At 43.2% G+C, this 21,113-nt stretch overlaps 1 protein-coding gene across 1 annotated transcript in view; it reads left to right on the top strand.

The window, feature by feature from the left end:
• Positions 1-2,979: 2,979 nt before the first annotated feature.
• The window catches only part of FAF1 (Fas associated factor 1), a 431,446-nt gene continuing 413,312 nt past the window's right edge, over positions 2,980-21,113 (top strand). Inside the window, exon 1 of the mRNA XM_056122297.1 lies at positions 2,980-3,427. Coding sequence (XP_055978272.1) covers positions 3,383-3,427 — 45 coding nt within the window. The 5' untranslated portion in view covers positions 2,980-3,382. The remainder of the gene's footprint in view (positions 3,428-21,113) is intronic.

The following is a 21,113-nucleotide window of genomic DNA, read 5'->3' on the forward strand; positions in this document are numbered from 1 at the left end:
CAAGCTGCTTAACAGCCATGATCCCAGAGCCTCAGAAACAAATCTTGAAACCCAGTGGCTTTTTGCAGAAATGCATCCGGGTCCCACAGTACAATACTGTCGCCGGGCCACCCTGGGGGAAGTGGGGGGAAGGGTGCTGTCCCTCTGCCTGCTCCCCCTTGGTGCCTGGTGGCCGCCATCCTCGAGAGGCCATTGGACAGTCAGGTTTGGGCCTGCAGTGACGAGATGTTGGGCCTCGGGATGGGGTGGAGTCGGTCCTTTTTTCCCCACCCCAATGAGACCCCAAGTCATCACCTATGAACAGCCTCTCTGGCTCCTGATCAAGCTGCTTAACGGTCATGATCCCAGAGACTCAGGAGAAAATCTCGGAACCCAGCAGGTTTTGGCAGATATCCCTCCAGATTTAAGTGTTAAAATTTCGGAATTTCAAAATCACGTGGCCACTACTGTAGCCACGCAACATCATATGTTATTCATAACCAGCAATAGGTAAAGGTAAAGGCCCTCCCGTTGATCATCGATTTGCTCGAGCGGGCCCAGTAATGTCTCCATTGGAGACTTTGTTGTTACTGTGTTTGGCATATCGAATACATCATGGGGAGCTTGCCAGGCTCTGCCGTGCGGGCGAGATACTCTTGGTAGCTTGCCGGGCTCTCCGAGAGGGGCGGAGGAAGCGAACTCGGGTCGGCCATGTTGGCTGCGTGCAAGGCAAACACCCTACCGCTGTGCTATCAGTCCAGCCCATAACCAGCAATGGAAAACAAATTGTCTACGGTTGCGTTTTCAGCAGATCAGAGTGTTGGGGTAAAATCTCAAATAATAATGGTGGGTCTGGTGTCAAAATATTGAATGTGATCAAAGTAGAGAGAGAGTAATGTGGAAATAATCTGCCCCACAGGTAGAGGGAGGGTGTGGGATGGGGGTATACTGCGGTTGTTGGGGGTGGAGAATGGGCACTGGTGAAAGTACGGGTATTTCACTGTATGACCGAGACTTAAACCTGAAAGCTTTGTAACTGCTCTCATGGTGATTCAATAAATAAAATTATAAAAAATGAAAAAAAGAATTTACGTTAATTCATGTTTGTGTTATGCTTTAGGAATGATTTCCATAGAAATGGCAATTAAACAGACACTTTTATGTTTATGTATTTGACTCCTTTTAAGCTAATTCTGGTCTAAATTCAGATTTAGAATTTAGAATTAAACTTGAGAGTTGTAGGCCAGGTTTTCATTAATTTTTTTTAAATTTAAAGAAAAACACAGAATAAACCAAGATCACTGAAACACCACAGTGCTCTTTAGTTCAGAGGACACAAAAACCCAGGCCTTGATTTTTTTTTTCTTGTGGCAAGCTCCCCGTGATGTATTTGATATGCCAAACACAGTAACAACGAAGTCTCCAATGGAGACGTTACTGGGCCCGCTCGAGCAAATTGATGATCAACGGAAGGGCCTTTACTTGACTTTTTTTTTTGGGTCATACTTGGCGATGTACAGGGGTTACTCCTGGCTCATGCACTCAGGAATTACTACTGGCGGTGCTCGGGGAACTATACAGGATGTTGGGAATCAAACTCGGTGAGCCGTGTGCAAGGCAAACACCCTACCCGCTGTGCTATCGCTCCAAGCCCCCCCAGGCCTTGATTCTAATGGTGATTTCACTAGTATCTATTTCCATTACAGCATAAAAATGACAGTCTCACACCAGGTCAGTTTTAGAATTTTACATACTTCCTAAGGCAAATAAATACTGTTATAGTCTAGAAGATGATATTTTCTCATGTGGAAGTTTCTCCTCTCTCCCTCCCATGATCACGACTATCCTGTTATTCGTCGATTGCCTCGAGCAGGCCCCAGTAACGTCTCCTTCGTCCTAGCCTTGAGATTTTTTTAAAAATGCCATATTCAAGGCTCTTTCAGAGTTAGGAGAATGAGACCCTTCATTGTTACTGGTATTTGGCATATTGGGTACGCCACGGGGAGTTTGCCAGACTCTGCCGTGTGGGCAGGCTACATTCGGTAGCCTGCCAGTTTGTCCAAAGTAGGAATGAGATGATAAGATAAGGCCCAAAAAACAAAACTAAATAAATGAATAAAACTAAATAAATGAATAAAACTAAATAAATGAATCTCTCCCTCCACATGCAATGATAATTACAAAGTGCCCCAAATCATTGTATCCAGGGTATGGCTACTTTTAGCTCAAGAGTGCCAACTCCTAAACCATGTTAAACATTTTAGTACTTTCGTTAAAATTCTAATAAAATTGCTTAATTTATGATGAAAGTATTGACTTTATTCAAAGCTGGTCTCAATCTGTCCTTGTCTCTAAGATGTATCTAAAATATATGCTGCAGAATAGGCTTTTTAAAAAAATCGTAACACACAAACCCCTATTTTTATTTTTTGTGGATATTCTGACCTTCTTCACCTTCACGTCTCCCCACGCCTAGCATGGGAGTCTGGTTACCTCTGTTGCGAATCTGAGGGTGCTGGCGACAGGGGTCTTGGGAGTTGAGTGTCACTGTGTAAAGGGTTTTAGCAGTGAGGTTGGGCGTGAAGAGACCATGTGAAGTTGCATTCGGGTGAAACTTCGTTAGAAAGCAGGTACATTCACGAAAGGCTGTGCGACAGAAGGGTTGCTACCGCACTGAGTCGTTTGCGAGGTCTGATGAGTAAATGCATTACTAGGTGGCCACGTAAGACGCAGAATCTGATCCCCAGCGCAGCCTGAGGGAGGCGGTCCCCTGAGGCCCTCGCTTCGACCTAAACCGGAATAACCTGTTGCGGGACTGGAGGCTCCCGCAGTTGCAAGTTGGCACCGCCGCCCGCGGCTGGCAGCTCCCAGCCCGGTAGTCGCTTGACAGGAGGGGAGTCACGTGGCAGCCGCAAAGCGGCGCTTTGCGACCTCGATGACAGGCAAAATGTGCGACAGCCTCGGCTCTGGCCAACCAGGGGCGGAGGCGGCGGCCGGGGAGGAAGCGGAGGAGGCGGAGGCGGCCGCGGCGTTCGCCCGCCTGCTCGCTCGCTCGTCTCCCCGCCCCCGCCAGCCCAGCCGCCGCCGGAGGGAGCCGGCGCGCGCTGTCGCAACCTGCCCCCATCCTGGCCGGCGACAGTCAGAGCGACCTGCCTCCAGACCAGCCTCCCTGGGCCCGGCGGCCGTGGCGCGCGACCCGCGGGGCGCAGGCGGGCGGCCCGGGCGCCTGAAGGTTACCGAGTGCATGAGCGACTAGCGCCTTCCGCGCTGCCCCGCCCGCCGGCTCCCCCGCCAGCCCCTCGGCGCCCGGCGGCGGCGGCGGCGGCGGCGACGGCCGCAGGAGGCGCCGTCTTCCTCCCAGGTGCGCGCCGCGCTCCCGGGGCCTCGGAACGCAGCAGCCGCCATGGCGTCCAACATGGACCGGGAGATGATCCTGGCGGATTTTCAGGTGAAGTGCCCGGCCCGGCCCCCGCTCCTCAGGCCTCGTGCATTTCGGGTGCCAGAAGGGTGGCCTCCTCCGCGACGACTTGGAGCGCGCTGTAGCCGTGTGTGTGTGTGTGTTGGGCTTTTATTCGGTCTCCCCGGGTGTGTGTGTGTGTGTGTGTGTGTGTGTGTCGGTAATTCACAGGTTGTGTTGGGTGTTGGAGGCTGTTCTGACAGCAGGGATTATGCTGTTTGCGTATTTGGGTGTGTGGACCGTGCGTGTTTTCTCAGTCAGATGGCGAACGTGTAGGATTTGGGGGTACAGAGTGTGAGGCTGTAAGGGAGTGTGGATGTGGAACGCGTGATGTTGTGGGTGTGGTGAATTCACGGGAGAGTAAGAAAGAATGTGAGGGTGAGCAAGGCATTGTGATCATTTTCGGGGAGAAATGAACACGTGAGTCTTTGATGCCTTTCAGTGGAGTCTTTGCCCGGCAGATAAGGAAGGGGCAAACTGCCTGCATAGACACAAAGTATCTTTGTGGAGCCTTCACAGCCTAGGGAATTTACCACCTCACCCCGCACGTTCTCCTCCACTACAGATTTGAATTACTCGTCGGATGTTCTTTCTTCAGGAATAGTTTCGAAGGATTAACAAACATTATTCCTTCTCCAGATCCAGCTGTAGTGTATACACTGGTAAACAGGTTGTCGTAGGAAGACCCTTTGAAAGAGGAGCTGCTGCTTCATGAGAAACTTGGAGTTAAAGCTAATGTCCAGCGAACGCCACCTTGACATTTTGTTGTTTGGTGAAGAAAATAGTGTAGTAAGATATCTTTAACCATTGGTTTTGGCTTTCACCTAGAAGTAGCTGTTATCTATAGGCAGACTTTGCCTTTAACATTCATCATTGCACATGGTCAGACACTAGCACAGTAGGCAATATTTTTCATTTTTCCTTTCTGAGATTATGTTGGAATTTTAGTCCCATACTTTTTTTTAAAAAACGTTTCTTATTTTACAACTTAATGTTCATGTGCAGAATTTGCTCTTTAGGTTACCCTAGGGTATCTAATGTATTTGGAGTTTGCAAATACCATTATTTGAGATACATTAGGAGTTTGCAAATACCAAATTTTTTAAAAATATAATTCCTAACTCAAAAGAAGGGTTCTTAAAAATTAACCACAGATTTTGGTGTTTTGTAGGATCAGAATAAGTCTTGGATTTTTGGCCTACTTTTAATTAATTTCTGGCCATACCCAGCTATGCTCAGGGGTTACTCCTGGCTCTGCAGTCAGAAATTACTCCTGGTGCTTTCATGTTATATAGGTAAAGAACGGGTCTAGATCTTTTGCAAACCACAGCACCCAAAAGGAGAGAGAAAACAAAAGGGAATGCCCTGCCACAGGGGTGAGGTGGGGTGGGGGCAATGGGGGATGGGTGGGGGTGAGAGGGATACTGGGAGCACTAGAGGTGGAGAATGGGCACTGGTGGAGGGATGGGTACTCAATCATTGTATAACTCAATCATTGTATAACTGAAACCCAAGCACAAAAAAATTGTAAGTCTACAACTGTACCACATGATGTTTCGCTAAAAAAAAGAAAACCAGGGCTAGAGTGATAGTACAGCGGGTATTTACCTTGCATGTTGCTGACCTAAGTTCTATCCCCAGCATCCCATATGGTCCTCCGAGCACTGCCAGGAGTAATTCCTGAGTGCAGAGCCAGGAGTAACCCCTGAGCATTGCTGGGTATAACCCCCAAAAGTAAAAGTAAAATAAAATAGAATAAAATAAATAGGTAAAGAACATTATTGGTAGAATATACAGTTATGTAGGATAGTTTATGTACATGTTAAACACATTAGCCTTATGTGAGTTCAGGAGTTTTATATATCTTTCAGAAAAAATGATTCCAGATCAGTTTGTTTTTGTGGACTTAGTTTTCAGACAAATTATTGGAAATTCTTTTTTTCCAGATAAATTATTGGAAAATATTTATGGAACTAACCTTAAAAATAGCATCTTATTCACAGTAGCTAGAACATGGAATCAGTCTAAGTGTCCATCAAAAGATTACTGGATAAGGCTGTTATTATGTGGAATACTACTCTACCATTAAAAAGAAGAAAATGTTTCCTTTGGCACAAGAGTAGGTAGACCTTCAGAACACTGAGACTAGGTAAAAAAAGTAAAGAAGTGAAAGATAAATCTTGTATGGATTCACACATATGTGGGTATGAATCACTAAGGCAAACAAACTGAAAAAAAAACAACTACTAGACTGTGAACACTATGGTGGTTACCATAGGAAAAGGGAGGGAAGGAAGAAGAAAGAAAAGGTGGGCTTTTGGTGGTAGGATGGCACTATAACTTTGGTCGCATGGCACTAGAACTGCAGTGGTGGGAATGGTAACAATTTGTATACATACGGAATAAGCCCCTGAAATTCCTTAATATTGCGAACAACTATAAATCAGTGAACAAATAAAAGCAAGCATTTATGCAGTTAACAGAAACTGGGAAATTTATTTTGCATGCAGGTAATTGCATGATGCTGTGTTCTTCCAGAATCTAGACAAATACATTTCCTCTTTTAAAAGTGAACTTAGTAAAATAATATTTTTTATATTATTGTGAAAAATACTATTTTATTTACTTATTTTTATGTAGGAGTACTGCTATTTATTCAGCCACTGATTAGCTGATTGAATTGGGCATGAACTCCACCTTACCTTTTTTTTTCATAATTTTATTTATTTTTTTCTTCTTATATTTATTTATTGAATCACTGTGGGAAAAGTTACTAAGCTTTCAGGTTTAAGTCTCGGTCATACAATGATCAAACACCTCTCCCCTCACTAGTACTCATTTTTCACCACCAAGAACCCCAATATACCCCCCTTCCACCCCTCCCAATGCCTGTGAGGCAGATGATTTCCACTTAACTCTTCTCTACATTGATTACATTCATTATTTCGACAAAAGATGCACCATTATTGTTTAGAATTTCCCCCCCAATGATCAGAATTGCTGAAAAGGCATTGTGAAATACTTTGTTTTCTATAGCTGGTTATGAGAATCATATAATGTTGCCGGGATTTTGGATTTCTGCAAAGAGCCATATAATTACGAGATTGGTTTCTGTGCATCTGGTGTTATGGCTGTGCCAGAGAGCCGCTCGTGGGGGGGCAACTCATGACCTTGGTAGGGCATGAAGGACGAGCCGGTACCACCCCCTTCCTATGAGACTGCAGTTGTCCTGTCATTGTCCGGCTCCTACCTGGCTTTCCTATAAGCTCTGAGGAGGCACACACCTTGCTGCTGGGGGGGGGGGGGGGGGGGGCGGGAAGGCGGCTGGACTATAAGTCCTTTTGCCTCTGGAGCCATGGTCGTGCTGGAGAGCCCCTTGTGGGAGGCAACTCGTGACCTTGGTAGGGCATGAAGGACGAGCTGGTACCGCCCCCCTTCCCATGAGAATGCAGTTGCCCTGTCACCACCAGCTCATACCTGGCTTTCCAATAAGCTCTCAGGCAGTGGCCACCTTGTATGTGGTCCAGATGCATTTCTGCCAAAAGCTGCTGGGTTTCAAGATTTGTTTCTGAGTATCTGGGATCATGGCCATTAATTAGCTTGATCAGGAGCCAGAGAGGCCATTTGTAGGCAGCAATTTGGGGTCTTGCTGGGATGGGGAGGAAAGGGCCGGTTCCACCCCCGTCTGGTGAGGCTCCGCGTGTCTCATCACTGCAGGCCCAGACTTGACTGTTCAGTGTCCTCTGGAGGATGGTGGTCACTGGGCCACCAAGGGGAACAGGCCAAGGCACGAAACCTATTCCCACCTGGAGTGGCCCAGCACCAGTAAGTAACCTGTTGCAGGAACAGGATGCATTTCTGCCAAAAGCCTTTTGGGTTCCGAGATTCGTTTCTGAGTCCTTGGGATCATGGCCATTAAGCAGTTTGATCAGGAACCAGAGCATGCCTCCAATTATGCAGCTGAGCCTGAGGTGGTTTGTGGGTGTGTCTCCCACATACCTAACTTTTGGCCGTTTACTTTCTTGGTAAACTTTGCCCCAAGTTTTTGGGGTCTGGCCAAAGACACAGCAGCAATATTGGGGTATCTGAAAGCCTAACGGTGCCATCAGGCTGCTGATGCACTCACTTGCCTCACAGGTACAGATTGACCTGCTGGCGGCACCATACCCCCGAAAAATACTATTTTAATGCTCAATACTTTTTATGTAGAAAGGGACTGTCGCACTGTCCTCCCATTGTTTATTGATTTGCTTGAGCGGGCCCAGTAACGTCTTCATTGTGAGACTTGTTACTGTGTTTGGCCTATTGAATATGTCATGGGTAGCTTGCCAGGCTTTGCCTTGCAGGCAAGATAATTTTTAAATGTGAATAGAATTTTAAAACTACATTTTAGATTTCGGTTATAGACTCTGTAAACAATGTATTAATATGGAGAAGCTTTTGAAAGGGTTTTTACATTTTCTTTAAATATTTCAACTCAGTTTAGAAAGGACTAAAGAAATGGAAAACAATCATATGTGGTAAATAGAACTTAATTTTTTGTTTATTTTGTTTACATAGTTTACTATGTGGGAAGACAGATTAGTCCAGTTGTAGAAGAAACGAGCATCACCCACGTACCCATATTCCAAATTTGAGCTATAATTCGGTCAGTAGTAAATGTGAGATTATAACCTAGTGGGATTGGTTTGGGACTTCGTAGATTAGTGATCAAAGCATAAATATAAATAAGCACAGCTATCTAGCTTGCCCTCTTAAAGATTCTTTCCCCCAAATAAAAAATATCCCTCCCAATTAAACAGCTTTTAAAATTATAGTGAAATATACTTAGAATTTGCCGTGTTGGGTTGGAGAGAGCAAAGTGGTTAAAACACTTGCCTTGCATGTGTCTGACCCAGGTTCAATTCTGGCACCATATATGGTCCCCCTGAGCACCATCAGGAGTGATTCCTCAGCACAGAGCTGTGGTAAGCTCTAAGCACTGCCAGGTATACCCCCCCGCCCCCAACAAAACAAAATGGTTAACATGATGCTTTTTTTTCCTTAAAGAAGGAGAGGTTATACGTGGCTGTGGTCTTAGGGGTTATTCCTGACTTTGTGCTCAGGGATCACTCCTCATGAGGCTCAGGGAATCACATTTGGTGCCATGGGATTAAAATTTGGTCAGCTGTGTGCAAGGCAAATGTCATTTCCAGCCCAATAGTAACTACTTCTAAGTGTGTTCAATTCATTTTTGTTTTTTGGGGGAAGGGCATACCTGGTAATGCTTAGGGATTGCTCCTTGCTCTGCACTCAGAAATTACTCCTGGCAGTGTATGTGGAATACTGGCAGTGGTAGAACACATGTGGGCTGTGCCCAAGGCAAATGCCCTACCTGCTGTAACTATGGTTCCAGCTCCTAATTGACTATTTTTAAGTACATTCTTATTGTGGTTTTGCAACGTCATTACCATACATCTCCAGAATTTGTTTTTAAACCAGACTCAGCTGTGCTCAGTGTTTATTCCTGTGTGTGCTCAGGGAACCATATAGGGTGCAGGGGATTGAGCCTAAATCGGCCACATACAAGGCAAGTTTCTACCTACTGTACGATAGCTGTGGCCCATCCAAAATTCTTTTTATCTTACAAACCATATCTATCCATAATTTGTCATTCTTCTCTCTCACATTCCTAGTGATGCACTGTTCTACTTCATGTATGTGAATACAGACTTTATAGAATTGAAATTACACAGTATTGTCCTTTTGTGATTGACATATTTAATTCAACATAATGTTATTACAATTATGTATCTTGCTGATATTGCATTCCACATGTGGGCAGTGTGGGGTAGAGCTGGTGGCCTCATGCATGCAAGGCAGGTGCCCTAAGGAGTCCTTGTTGTGCACCTTAACTTATTTGTAATGTTCATCCTTAATGTAGCATATGAGAGAATTTCTTTTTTTAGGTGGAGTAATATTCTGTTGAATGTATATGCCACATTTTGCTCATCCATTCATTACCTTCCCTCCGTGTTTGAATATTGTGAATCATTGATGCTGTCATGAATACAGGTGTCCAAATACCTGTTTGAGCTTTACTGTATATTCCTTTGGTCATATGCCCAGTAGAATTATTGACTCATGGTATTTCTATTTTGAAATTTTTTAGGAACTGCCTATTTTGTTCTTTTCCCATTTGGGTTCTTGGGCCACACATGGTGGTGCTCAGAAGCAACACTGGGCTCAATGCTCTGGGTTGTAGGTTCTTGCAGTGCTTGGGATATTATATGGTGTATGGGAATCTAACCTATGCCTTTTGCCTACAACAGAGCATGAATGCTGGCCCTTTAAGCTATCTCTCAAGCCTCATATTTTCTTTTTTTTTTTGTTATTTATTTATTTATTTATTTATTTATTGAATCACTGTGGGAAAGGTTACAAAGCTTTCAGGTTTAGGTCTCAGTCATGCAAATATCAAACACATTTCCCTTTACCAATACTTATTTTTTACCATGAAGAACCCCAATAAAACCCCACCCCCCACCCCTCCCCGTCCCTGTGAGGCAGATAAATTCTAGTTAACACTCTACCTGCTTTGATTAGATTCATTGTTTCAATAAAAGATTCACCACTATTATTTAGAGTTTACCCCCCCCCCCCCCCCATCAGACATGCTGAAAAAGCATTGTGAAGTGATTTGCTTTCTACAGCTGGGTTCAAGAATTAAATGTTGGTTTTGAATTTCTGCTATTTTACTTATTGACCCTGGAAGTATTTCTACTGAAAGTCAGATAGTTAAGAAATTGGTTTCTGTGCTCTGGAGTCGTGGCCGTGCTGGAGAGCCGCTCGTGGGGGGCAACTGGTGGCCTCGGTAGGGCGTGAAGGGCGGACCGAAACGCCCCCCTTCCCATGAGGTTTTAGTCGCCCCCACACCTCCGGCTCATACCTGCTGTCCACAAGGCTCCCATGCGGCCGCCATCTTTCTTTCCAGAGAGGAAAGGGCGAATGGGGCAACACCCTTTCCCCTCCGGACAGACATGATGGCCTGGATTAACGCATAGTCCGTTCACTTTTCTGCTCCAAGCTGCCGGGTTCTGCATTAAGTCCTTGTGCTTCTGGGGCCGTGGCTGTGCTGGAGAGCTGCTCGTGGGGGGCAACTGGTGACCTCGGTAGGGCGTGAAGGACGGACCGGAACGCCCCCCTTCCCATGAGGTTTTAGTCGCCCCGACACCCCCGGCTCATACCTGCTGTCCACAAGACTCCCATGTGGCCGCCATCTTTCTTTCCAGAGGGAGGAGGGCGGAAGGGAGCAACACCCTTTCCCCTCCGGGCAGACATGATTCAAGCCTCATATTTTCTATACTGGTTATACCACTAAAATATTGATTTGAGAAAATGACAATATCAGTTTTAATTTACAATTGTAAATTCATTTGTGAGTAAATGAGTTTAGAATTTTTAGAATCTAAAAACATGACTTAGTTTTCAGCGTAAATAGCATTAGAATAGGTGTAACTGGTAAAGGAATGAATAGAACAGTGTACCTAAAGTTTAACAGGGGATTTGCTGGTTTTAAAAAAAAAACAGGCAGATTTTGATCACTCAGGACTGTTTTCCCCCCTTCCAATTAGAGTCCTTGTTACAAAGAGTTCTGTTTAGATGAAACTTCATATTATGTTTGTAGTGGTTGCATCCATAAACACTTTTTCTTTTTTAGGCTCAGATTATAGAGCAAAAATAATTTTATCAAACAACTTTTGGGACTGTAGTTGGTCTGCTTACAGATGTTAAAATAGCCAAACAGTTGTAGATATATAGATGTATATCAGACATATTTTGCTGTCTCTGTGATTTAAAAAAAAACCTGTGTAATATAAAAAATTACTGTTTCTGAACCAACTTCCAGAGATTACATTGTATCTTTTTCGGGGGTAGTTGTTTTAGGTTGGTTAGGACTAAGTCCTTGTTTTGTGCTCAGGACTTAATCCCGGCTCTGTTCCTTGCACATGGCTGGCACGGGTTCGATCCCTGATACCACATAAGGACTCTTGAGCATCACCAGGAGTGGCCTTTGAGCAGAGAGCTTAGCGTAGTTTCTGAGCAAAGTCATGTGTGGCCTTTCCAAAAATCATTTTTTTTTTTCCCTGTGTGCAGCTGACGGCGATTCCATCCTTGGCATCACATGTGGTCCTCTGAGCATGCCAGGAGTGATCTCTGAGCAGAGAGCCAGGAGAAAATCCTGAGCACCTACAGGTGTGGCCCTCAAACAAAAATAAAAGCCCCAAAATTGTTTTATACATTTTCTTTCTTTTTAATTTCTTTTCTTTTTCCTCTTTTTCTTCACACCCAGCGATGCAGAGGGGTTATTCTTGGGTCTGCATTTAGGAATTACTCCTGGCAGTGCTCGGGGGGCCATATGGGCTGCTGGGAATTGAACCCGGGTCAACCACGTGCAAGGCTAATGCCCTACCCGCTGTGCTTTTGCTCCAGCCCCAGCTTTATACATTTTCATTATTGAACTTTACTGTCAGTTCCTCTTTGAAGGAAAGACTCTACAATGATATTACCGGTAATTCATTTGTAAGTAATCTATGCCTTTATAACATTTTTCTCTTCTGAATGAAACAGAGGTTTTTTTTTTCTTTTTTCTCTTTTTCTTTCTTTTCTTTTTTTATTTTCTGCTGCAGGGGGCGGGGCATATTCTTGGTAGTCAGAGTTTTAATATCTGCCTGCAAGGTAAGCAACTTACCCATTACACCCTCTTGCCTTTCTTTCCTTTTAAACAGGCACAAAGATATAGCCTCTACAAAAGAGATGTGGGCAGAAGTGGTATTGGTCCAACTGGATAGCTGGTTTTGTTTTGTTTTTTGTTTGTTTTGTTTTGGGCCACACCTGGTGATGCTCAGGGATAACTAACTCCTGGCTATGGACTCAGGAATTATTTCTGGTGATGCTTTGTGGACCATATGGGATGCTGAGGATTGAACCTGGGTCGGCTGGTAAGGAAAGTATCCTGCTTGCTGTACTATTGCTATGGTTCCTGGGTAATTTTTCTTTTTTTGATGTTATCTCTGAAGCATCATATGTTTTCTTTGGTAGGACATTATGGTTGAAAGTATTCTTTATTGTTCTTTCCTTTCTCTGTTATTCTCTTCATTAAAGGAATAAACCATATTGTTTCAGTTTTTGTATTGTTTGCCATTGGGAAAATAAAATATTTTGCCATGTGTAAACTTAGAAGAGTTTAAGAATATGGCCTTTGATAGGAGTACTCCTGAGTTCAGGACCAGGAATAACCCCTGAGCATTGCTGGGTGTGGCCCGAAAACATATAAACAAGAACATGGCCTTTGAAGATCAAGTCACTTGTATTTGAGTCACAACTCTGCCACTAGCACTCATAGTCTTTGATCACTTATTTCACATTTATGTGCCACAGTTTCTTCATGATTTCGTATATACTAGGTGATTAATATAGGTGTCTGACACAGAAAATGTTAAGTACATTTTTGCTGTTATTTTTATTTGTTGATAGGTTCAAGGTACTTGTCTGTTTTCTGCAGGGAACTTCAGAGATAATGTTTTCTTCTTCTCATTTTTCTTTTATGGAAATTGAATCCTTGAAAAAGAGAGTGACTAGTCCAGGGTCATGGATTGGTTTGAAACAGAGGTTTTTATCCAGGTACACATAGTAGCATTCATTTCCAACACAAAGTGTCAGAGAGCTTGTAGGTCTAGAATATAACAAGTCTCACCCACTATTAATAAATTTCTCCAAAAGACATACATGCAAAAATAACTGAGTAGTTTCTGGCATATAACATATATTCTAAGGAAGGCAAGGAGAAAGGGGGAAATGGAAGGAAGGGAAAGAGGAGTGACATTTTTGTCTGTGCATTCCTAGTCTACTATTCAGTGTCCTGCTTCTAAACTCATTGGTGGAGGCTGTGGAATGAAGTTTAGATTTGTTCAATAAAGCTGTTTGATGTCTGTTTACCAGATAGGTTTTAGAGACTAGATCAGGAAATAATAGCTTGTAAATTAGCTGCTTACTGGAACACTGCCAGGACCATTTATTTACCTTGTGTCTTGTGTAGTGACAGGTAAATAGCTGAGATAGAGCCTGTGGTCTACGAGTCTGAAATACTATTTGGGTCTTTTAAATAACCGTTAACTTTCTCCACTAGTACCTTATGTTGGTGATACTAGTACTTTTCTTTGGGTTTTTGGGTCACACCCTGCAGTGCTCAGGGGCTACTCCTGGCTCTCTGCCCAGGAGTGCTACAGGGCCATGTGGTTCCAGGGATCAAACCTGGATTTCCAGCCTGCAAAGCATGTGCTCTGGCCTGTTGATCTGTCTCTCCAGTCTCTAAAACCAATACTTTGTTTTCTAGGTTTAGTAAATGCAAAGTGCTGACACATTTGAGTGATTCACAGATAGCATTATATGATTACATCTCTGTTGGAGGCTGTTAGTGTTTTGTTTTTGTATTGGCTGTGATTCTCTAAGCAAATGATTTATCCTTCCTGTGTTTCAGATATAGAGCTTGTAAAAGGAATATCTCCCTAGTGACACAGCTACTTGAAAAGTAGACTAGCTCAAATATTCAGATAGCCTGGACAGTCATTTGGCAGCAGTGGGATTAAGGACATTCAGTTATGATTTAGATAAGTGATCTAGATTAAGTCTCAGCAATCCTTAGTGTCAAACCACCACCTGTTGTTGTCAATAAAGTTTTCCTGGAAGATAATAACATATATTCCTTTATATATTATTTATGGCAACTTACATTAGGGACATTAGACAAGGTCTGGAGACATTTTTAGCTGTCACAACTTGGGAGTGCAATTGTCAGTTAGTAGGTACAAGACAGAAGTAGTGTTGAACATTTTGTAGTGCCCAAGATACTTACCTACAAAGTATGATCTGCCTAAAAATGTCATTGAGAATTTTTTAAAAAATGCTGAATCAAACTTAAACTTGACTAAGAATTACCTGGAAAGCTTGTTAAACCCTAGGTTACTGGGCTTCACCCCAGAGTGATGCATTGGTTTTACGTGGGACTTAACAGATTTTCATTCCTGTCAGGTTTCCAGGTTATGCTGATGCTGCATAACCAAGGACTGCACTTGTGAACAGTTGAGCTAGATGACTTGAAGTTATTTCCATTTTTTGGTTTCTTGATTTTGTAATCTTGGTTCTGTTTCATTTTATGACAGGAAAATGAAGCATTTATGTTTATACTTGCTGCTTATAACAGAACGTACTGTTTCATGACTACCTATCTTTGAACTCATTATATGTGTACCTTTGGAAAATTTTATCTTTCAAAACCCATCACTTTCCTTTTGCTTGTCAATACTTTGTGACCAGTTATAATGTATCAGTTTTTTCTTATGTATATTTGGTTCATTTTTGTCTTACTGAGTTATATTAGACTGCATAGTCACTTTGTGTACTTATTTCCCCTACTGTATGAATTCTATGAACAATGCTCAGGGCTTACTTCTGTCTGTGTGCTCAGGGATCACTCCTGGCTGTGCTTGGGGGAACTAGATGTAATCTACCCACTATACATACTATTTATTACTTACTGTCTTTTAGCAGTACCAATGAAGATCATTGTCATTCTGGCATGTGTTCAAGAGTGACCCCTGCTGGTGCTGAGCATTTGAACCATAGTTGTATACACTGTAGCTGCAAACAAAGCAAGTGTCTTACTTTCTGTGCTGTCTGGTCCCTTCAGTGAATAGCTTGAGGGTATATTGTGAACATTGGTATGGTACACTAGACTGAAAATTGAAATTTTTGTATATTTTTAGGTATCATCTACCATTTGCTGTCCTAAGATTTTGAATAGTCAAATCTGTCATTGGTAGAATAAGAATTGGACTTTTGAGAGGCCAAATTGATAGTACAGCGGGGAGGGGCACTTGTGTCACATTTTGGTCACCTAGATTTGATCCCCAGCATCCTGAATTTCCCCCCAAGCACCAGCAGGAGTCATTCCTGAGTGAGAGACAGGAGTAACCCCTGGGCATCACTGACTGTGGCCCCCCCAACCAGAAAAAAACAATTGGACTTTTGATAATTAAGTTAAGGGTTGTAACTTCAGTGCAACCCATTAAATTTTTTTTATTTAAAATTTTTTTACTTTAATGAATCTCCGTGAGATACAGTTACAGACTTACAAGCTTGCATGATTATGTTTCAGTTATACAATGTTCGAGTACCCATTCTTCCACCTGTGCCCATTCTCCATCACCAACATTTCCAGTATCCCTCCAGCCACTCCCTTCCCTCTTATCCCCCGCCTTCGTGGCAGGCACATTCTCTCTTTTTTTCTCTCTCCTTCTGGGTATTATGGTTTGCTATACAGGTACTAAGCGGCCATCATGTTTGGTCCATAGTCTACTTTCAGCACACATCTACCATCCCGAGTAACTCCTCCAGCCATCATTTACTTAGTGGTCTCTTCTCTGTCCCATCTGTCTTTTCCCCCAGCACATGAGATCAGCTTCCAAGCTGTGGAGCAATCCTCCTGGCCTTTATGTAACTGTAAGACACTTTTATAAAAATGACAACTTTTATAGAGGATTCACTGTCACTGTCACTGTCCTCCCGTTGTTCATTGATTTGTTTGAGTGGGCCCAGTAACGTCTCCGTTGTGAGACTCATTGTTACTGTGTTTGGCATATCGAATGCATCACGGGTAGCTTGCCAGGCTCTGTTGTGCCGGCGAGATACTCTCGGTAGCTTGCCGGGCTCCCCGAGAGGGGCGGAGGAATCGAACTCAGGTCGGCCATGTTGGCTGCGTGCAAGGCAAACGCCCTACCGCTGTAATGGCAAAATATAGGGCCTAAAGCTAAAGAAAACCTTAAATTTTTTTTTTTCTTTTTGGGTCACACCCGGCAATGCACAGGGGTTACTCCTGGTTCTGCACTCAGGAATTACCCCTAGCGGTGCTCAGGGGACCATATGGAATGCTGGGAATCGAACCCGGGTCGGCCGTGTGCAGGGTGAATGCCCTGCCCGCTGTGCTATTGCTCCAGCCTGTAAACCTTTAAAATTTGAATGCTGTTGCTGAATTGCTATATAAATCTATATAACTCTTCCTGATTATGATTTCACTCACTCTGATTTTTTTGTGGAGGGTTTTGGTCCACACCTGGCAGAGTCAACTAATGCAATATAAGTGCCTTAACCCCTGTCCTATCTTTCTACATCTAAAACTCTGATTTTAAGGGTGAATATTTGAGATAATTTTAAGAGCAGTCTTTTAACTTGTGCTTAAGGAGGAATAATTGAGATAGAAAGGACAAGATATCAAGTTGTGGTTTAGGAAAGTGGACGCAAGTTTTGGTTATGTATATCTTAATAGCTTTAGTTAACTTCTAGTCACATATACAACCCCTGCCCCTGCCCCCCACCTCCACCTTTCTTCAATTTACCCTGTTTTTAAAATTATTATTATTATTTTTGCTTTTGGGTCACACCCTGCGATGCTCAGGGGTTACTCCTTGCTTTGCACTCAGGAATCACTCTTGGCGGTACTCAGGGGACCTTATGAAATTTTGGGAATTGAACCCGGGTTGGCCACGTGCAAGGCAAATGCCCTCCCTGCTGTGCTATCGCTCCAGCTTCCCATTCTTAAAATTCTTTAATGATAGAATAATATTAGAAAAAGGTTAGTAAGAGGACACCTTTGTTCCTCGTGTCTTCCTAGCTTCCCATTCTCATTCTTTCCCAGGGAAAGTGTGTTAGGCTGGAGCGGTAGCACAGCGGGTAGGGCGTCTGCCTTGCACGCAGCCAACATGGCCGACCCGAGTTCGATTCCTCCACCCCTCTCGGAGAGCCCGGCAAGCTACCGAGAGTATTCGATATGCCAGACACAGTAACAACAAAGTCTCCAATGGAGACGTTACTGGGCCCGCTCGAGCAAATCGATGATAAACGGGAGGGCCTCTACTCTACCTCTACTTAAAAGTTTAATTTTATTTATTTTGAGGGGCCTCCCTGTGTGCTCTCTGGACACTTGACTCAGTTGTGTGGGCTTGAGGGTTTGGTGCTCTGCTGCTTGTGTCCATTAGGATTAGAGGACACTAGGATTGTATCTAGTCTTTTGGGAGATCATGTGGTGCTAAGGATCAAACTTTGGGCCTCTGCATTGCAAATCATAAGCTCCATCTCTTGTGCTTCTCCTGGGTCTTTTTAAAAGTCAATTTTAGTTGTGTATTTTTGTATTTTATAGAGTAAGGTGAGTCTCAATTGAGTATTCTTATTTTAGGTTTAGTGGAATAAGAATAATAACATTGACATTTAGGTCTTTGATTGTTTTGTATGAATCACTTACTGTGCAGGTTCTTAACATCCGAATTCTACAGTGATCCAATATTGGGGATCCAGAGATACAGTTCTCTATTGTTTCTACATGTCTCATAAGCAGAGATCCGGACTGCTTTTGTTTTCTGTCTTTTAGAATTACGAGAAATTGGGGCCAGAGTGATAGTACAGAGGATAGGGCTTTTGCTTTGCATGCATGCATCCTACCTCGGTTTGATCCCTGCCACCCATATAGTCCCCTGAGACCTGCCAGGAGTGATCCATGAATAATGATCCCTGAGTGAAGAGCGAAAAGTAAGCACTGAGCACTGCTGGATGTACTCCCTCCCTATCCTTCAGCCCCCTCCTCCCCCACAAAAAAAAAAAAAGAAAAGAAGAGAAAAAAAGAAATTTGCAAGTTTGACATGACACTTTTCTCAGAAGACCTCACTTTTGAAGACATAAACACTAAGACCTACTGTTTAGAAGAAAGGAACATTCATAGGCCAGGAGAATATTACAATCATGCTAGTATTATGTGTTGCCTTTGTCAATTTCTTTTTCATAACTTAGAATTATTGAACCCAGATCAGCCACTTGTGAGGCAAGGGGCCTTACCCATTGTACAATCTCTTCTGTTCTCGCCTCCTGCCACCTTTAAAAAATGGGGGGAGAGGGGATCCATAGCATCTCCTGCCCAGTCTGCCCTCGCCAGAGGCCCATTCTCTGGGAACTCACCTCCCCGAGCTCGGGGAGGGCCCTGTTGGGGCCGCTGATGGCCCTAGAAAAAATGGAATGGAAGGATTGAACTCACATAAAAAAAAATCTTACTCTTAGAAGTACTCATTTAAAATTTTCATATGGAGGCCAGAGAGAGTGTATAGTCATTAAGGTACTTGCCTGCTTGCCATACATGCAGTTAACTTGGTTTCAATCCCCAATACACCGTATAGTATCCTGAGCTCTTTCAGGAGTGATCTCTGTACACAGAGCCAGGAGTAAGTCCTAAGTGCCAAGAACAAATAAAAATATCATATAGACATTGATAGGAAAATAGTAGATAGGAAAATAATAAAATGTTTAAAAAAATGCTTGGAGGACCAGTTGTGGTGCCAGGAATTGAACCAGGGTTGACTGTATACAAAGCAAACATCTTAGTCCTTGTATTACCTTTCCCTCTGTGTTTCTATCTTTTGAAGGATGTTTATGTAGTAACCAGCCTGAAAAATTTGTCTGCAGAAAAGTGTAGTTAGACCTAGTGCCCATTTGAGAAGATTTGGATTTTCTAGACTTGGTTTTTCTTTTGTAATGCATTCTAACTCATGTGCAGGTATAACTTGGTCTACTTTATGTCATCTTATAGGAAATGGTAAACTGTAAGAGAGTCCTGGTATTTCCGTGTGTCAGAAGTCTAGGTTTTCTGTCAGCTTCCATGACACTGGCAGGTTAATTTGTTAGCTTCCGAGTAGGGTACAAGGTCAGGTCCTTCACTGCTCTTTGCAATTTTGGCAGAAAAAGGAGGGAAAATTGACAGATACATGGTTTCCTGGAAGAGAAACCACGAGGACCTTATTCATGGATTGACTTACCAGAGTTTGAGGGCTGACCAGGAGAATTGGTATCAGACATATTAAGCAAATTATTAAATGTTTTTTTATTACCTGTTAGTGAGGATAGCACAGCAGGTAGGGCGTTTGCCTTGCACGCAGCCAACATGGCTGACCCAAGTTTGATTCCTCCGGCCCTCTCGGAAAGCCCGGCAAGCTACCGAGAGTATCTTGCCTACACAGCAAAGCCTGGCAAGCTACCCGTGACCTATTCGATATGCCAAACACTGTAACAACATAGTCTCACAATGGAGACGTTACTGGGCCTGCTTGAGAAAATCAATGAACAATGGGAGGACAGTGACAGTGACAGTTAGTGAGGAGGAATGAGGTGGTAATAGACTGAACACCAGGAGAGTAGGTACAGAACAGCCACTGTTTCTGTGTTTGTTGCTAACATCACCAACCTCATTTCCTTTCTGGTAGTAAAAAATGTTTTTCCCTATCTGAGCTGCCTTTTCCCCTAGCATGTGTGGTTGGCCTCCAAGCCATGGAGCTAACCTCCTGGTACTAATCCAGGCCACTCTTGGGTGTTAAGTCTCCTATTTTGTTACTTTAGTGTACTACTTAGTATCATGTTAAGCTAAATGAGTCAGAATGAGAGGGATATACATAGGAAGATTGCATTCATCTGGGGAACATAAAGTAACAAAATAGGAGACTAACACCCAAGAGTGGCCGAGAATAGTACCAGGAGGTTTACTTCATGGCTTGGAGGACAGCCACACATGCTAGGGGAAAAGGGAGCTCAGATAGAGAAGGGAGTACCAAATAAAGGGTGTTGGGAGGATCCTCCCAGGATGGGAGAAGTATGCAGAAAGTAGACTATAGACCAAACATGATTGTCACTCAATGCCTCTTTTGAAAACCACAACACCCAAAAGGAGAGAGAGAACAAAAGGGAATGCCCTGCCAGAGGCAGGGTGGGATGGGGGAGATGGGAGGTGGGAGGGATACTGGGATTAGTGGTGGTGGAAAATGGGCACTGGTGGAGGGATGGGTATTTGATCATTGTATAATTGAAACCCAAGCACAAAAATTTCTAAGTCTACAACTGTACCTCATGGTGTCTCACGAATAAAAATTAAAAAAAAAAAAAAGAATAAACCTGTAGGCAGTTAAGACAGAAAAATGTATCAACTTGGGTATTTGCATACCACCTACTTTTAATCTAGTGAAGTTTAAAATATGAAATAAAAAACATTCTTAGTAAAAAAAAGTGCTTGTCTTGCATGCAGCTGACAGGGATTAATCCCAGAATCTGCATTTAGTCACTTGAGCACCACCATGTATAACTCCAGAGCATAGTCAATAATAAGCCCTGAGCATAGCAAGGTGTGACCCCAAAACCAAAACCAAAACCCACAACCACAACCACAAAAGATATCATGTGGCAGTGCAAAAGATTGTTTCCCGTTCAGACAATATTTACAGATATACTCACAAACTCCTCCATGTAAAAGGAGTGTAACGTTAAGGCAAATGTGCAACCTTGTGGACAGAAAGCAAAGTTTTTATTTTTCACTTATTTTTTGTTTTTGGGCTATGCCTTCCTTTGCTCAGGGCTTACTCTAGGTAGGCTTGAGGACCATATGGGTACCAGGACTTGGACTTGGGTTGGCCCTGTACAAGGCAAGCAAATGCCCTAACCTCTGTACTCTCGCTTCAACCCCATGAAAAAGCAAACTTTTCAGAAATTTCACTGGTATGTCTGAGAGATGGGGGGTATGTAATGTCTTAGAGCTTACTTTTCCTTTATTTTATTT

Source organism: Sorex fumeus, unplaced genomic scaffold (genome assembly GCF_029834395.1).
Source record: "Sorex fumeus unplaced genomic scaffold, SorFum_2.1 ptg000045l, whole genome shotgun sequence".
Taxonomy (NCBI): domain Eukaryota; kingdom Metazoa; phylum Chordata; class Mammalia; order Eulipotyphla; family Soricidae; genus Sorex; species Sorex fumeus.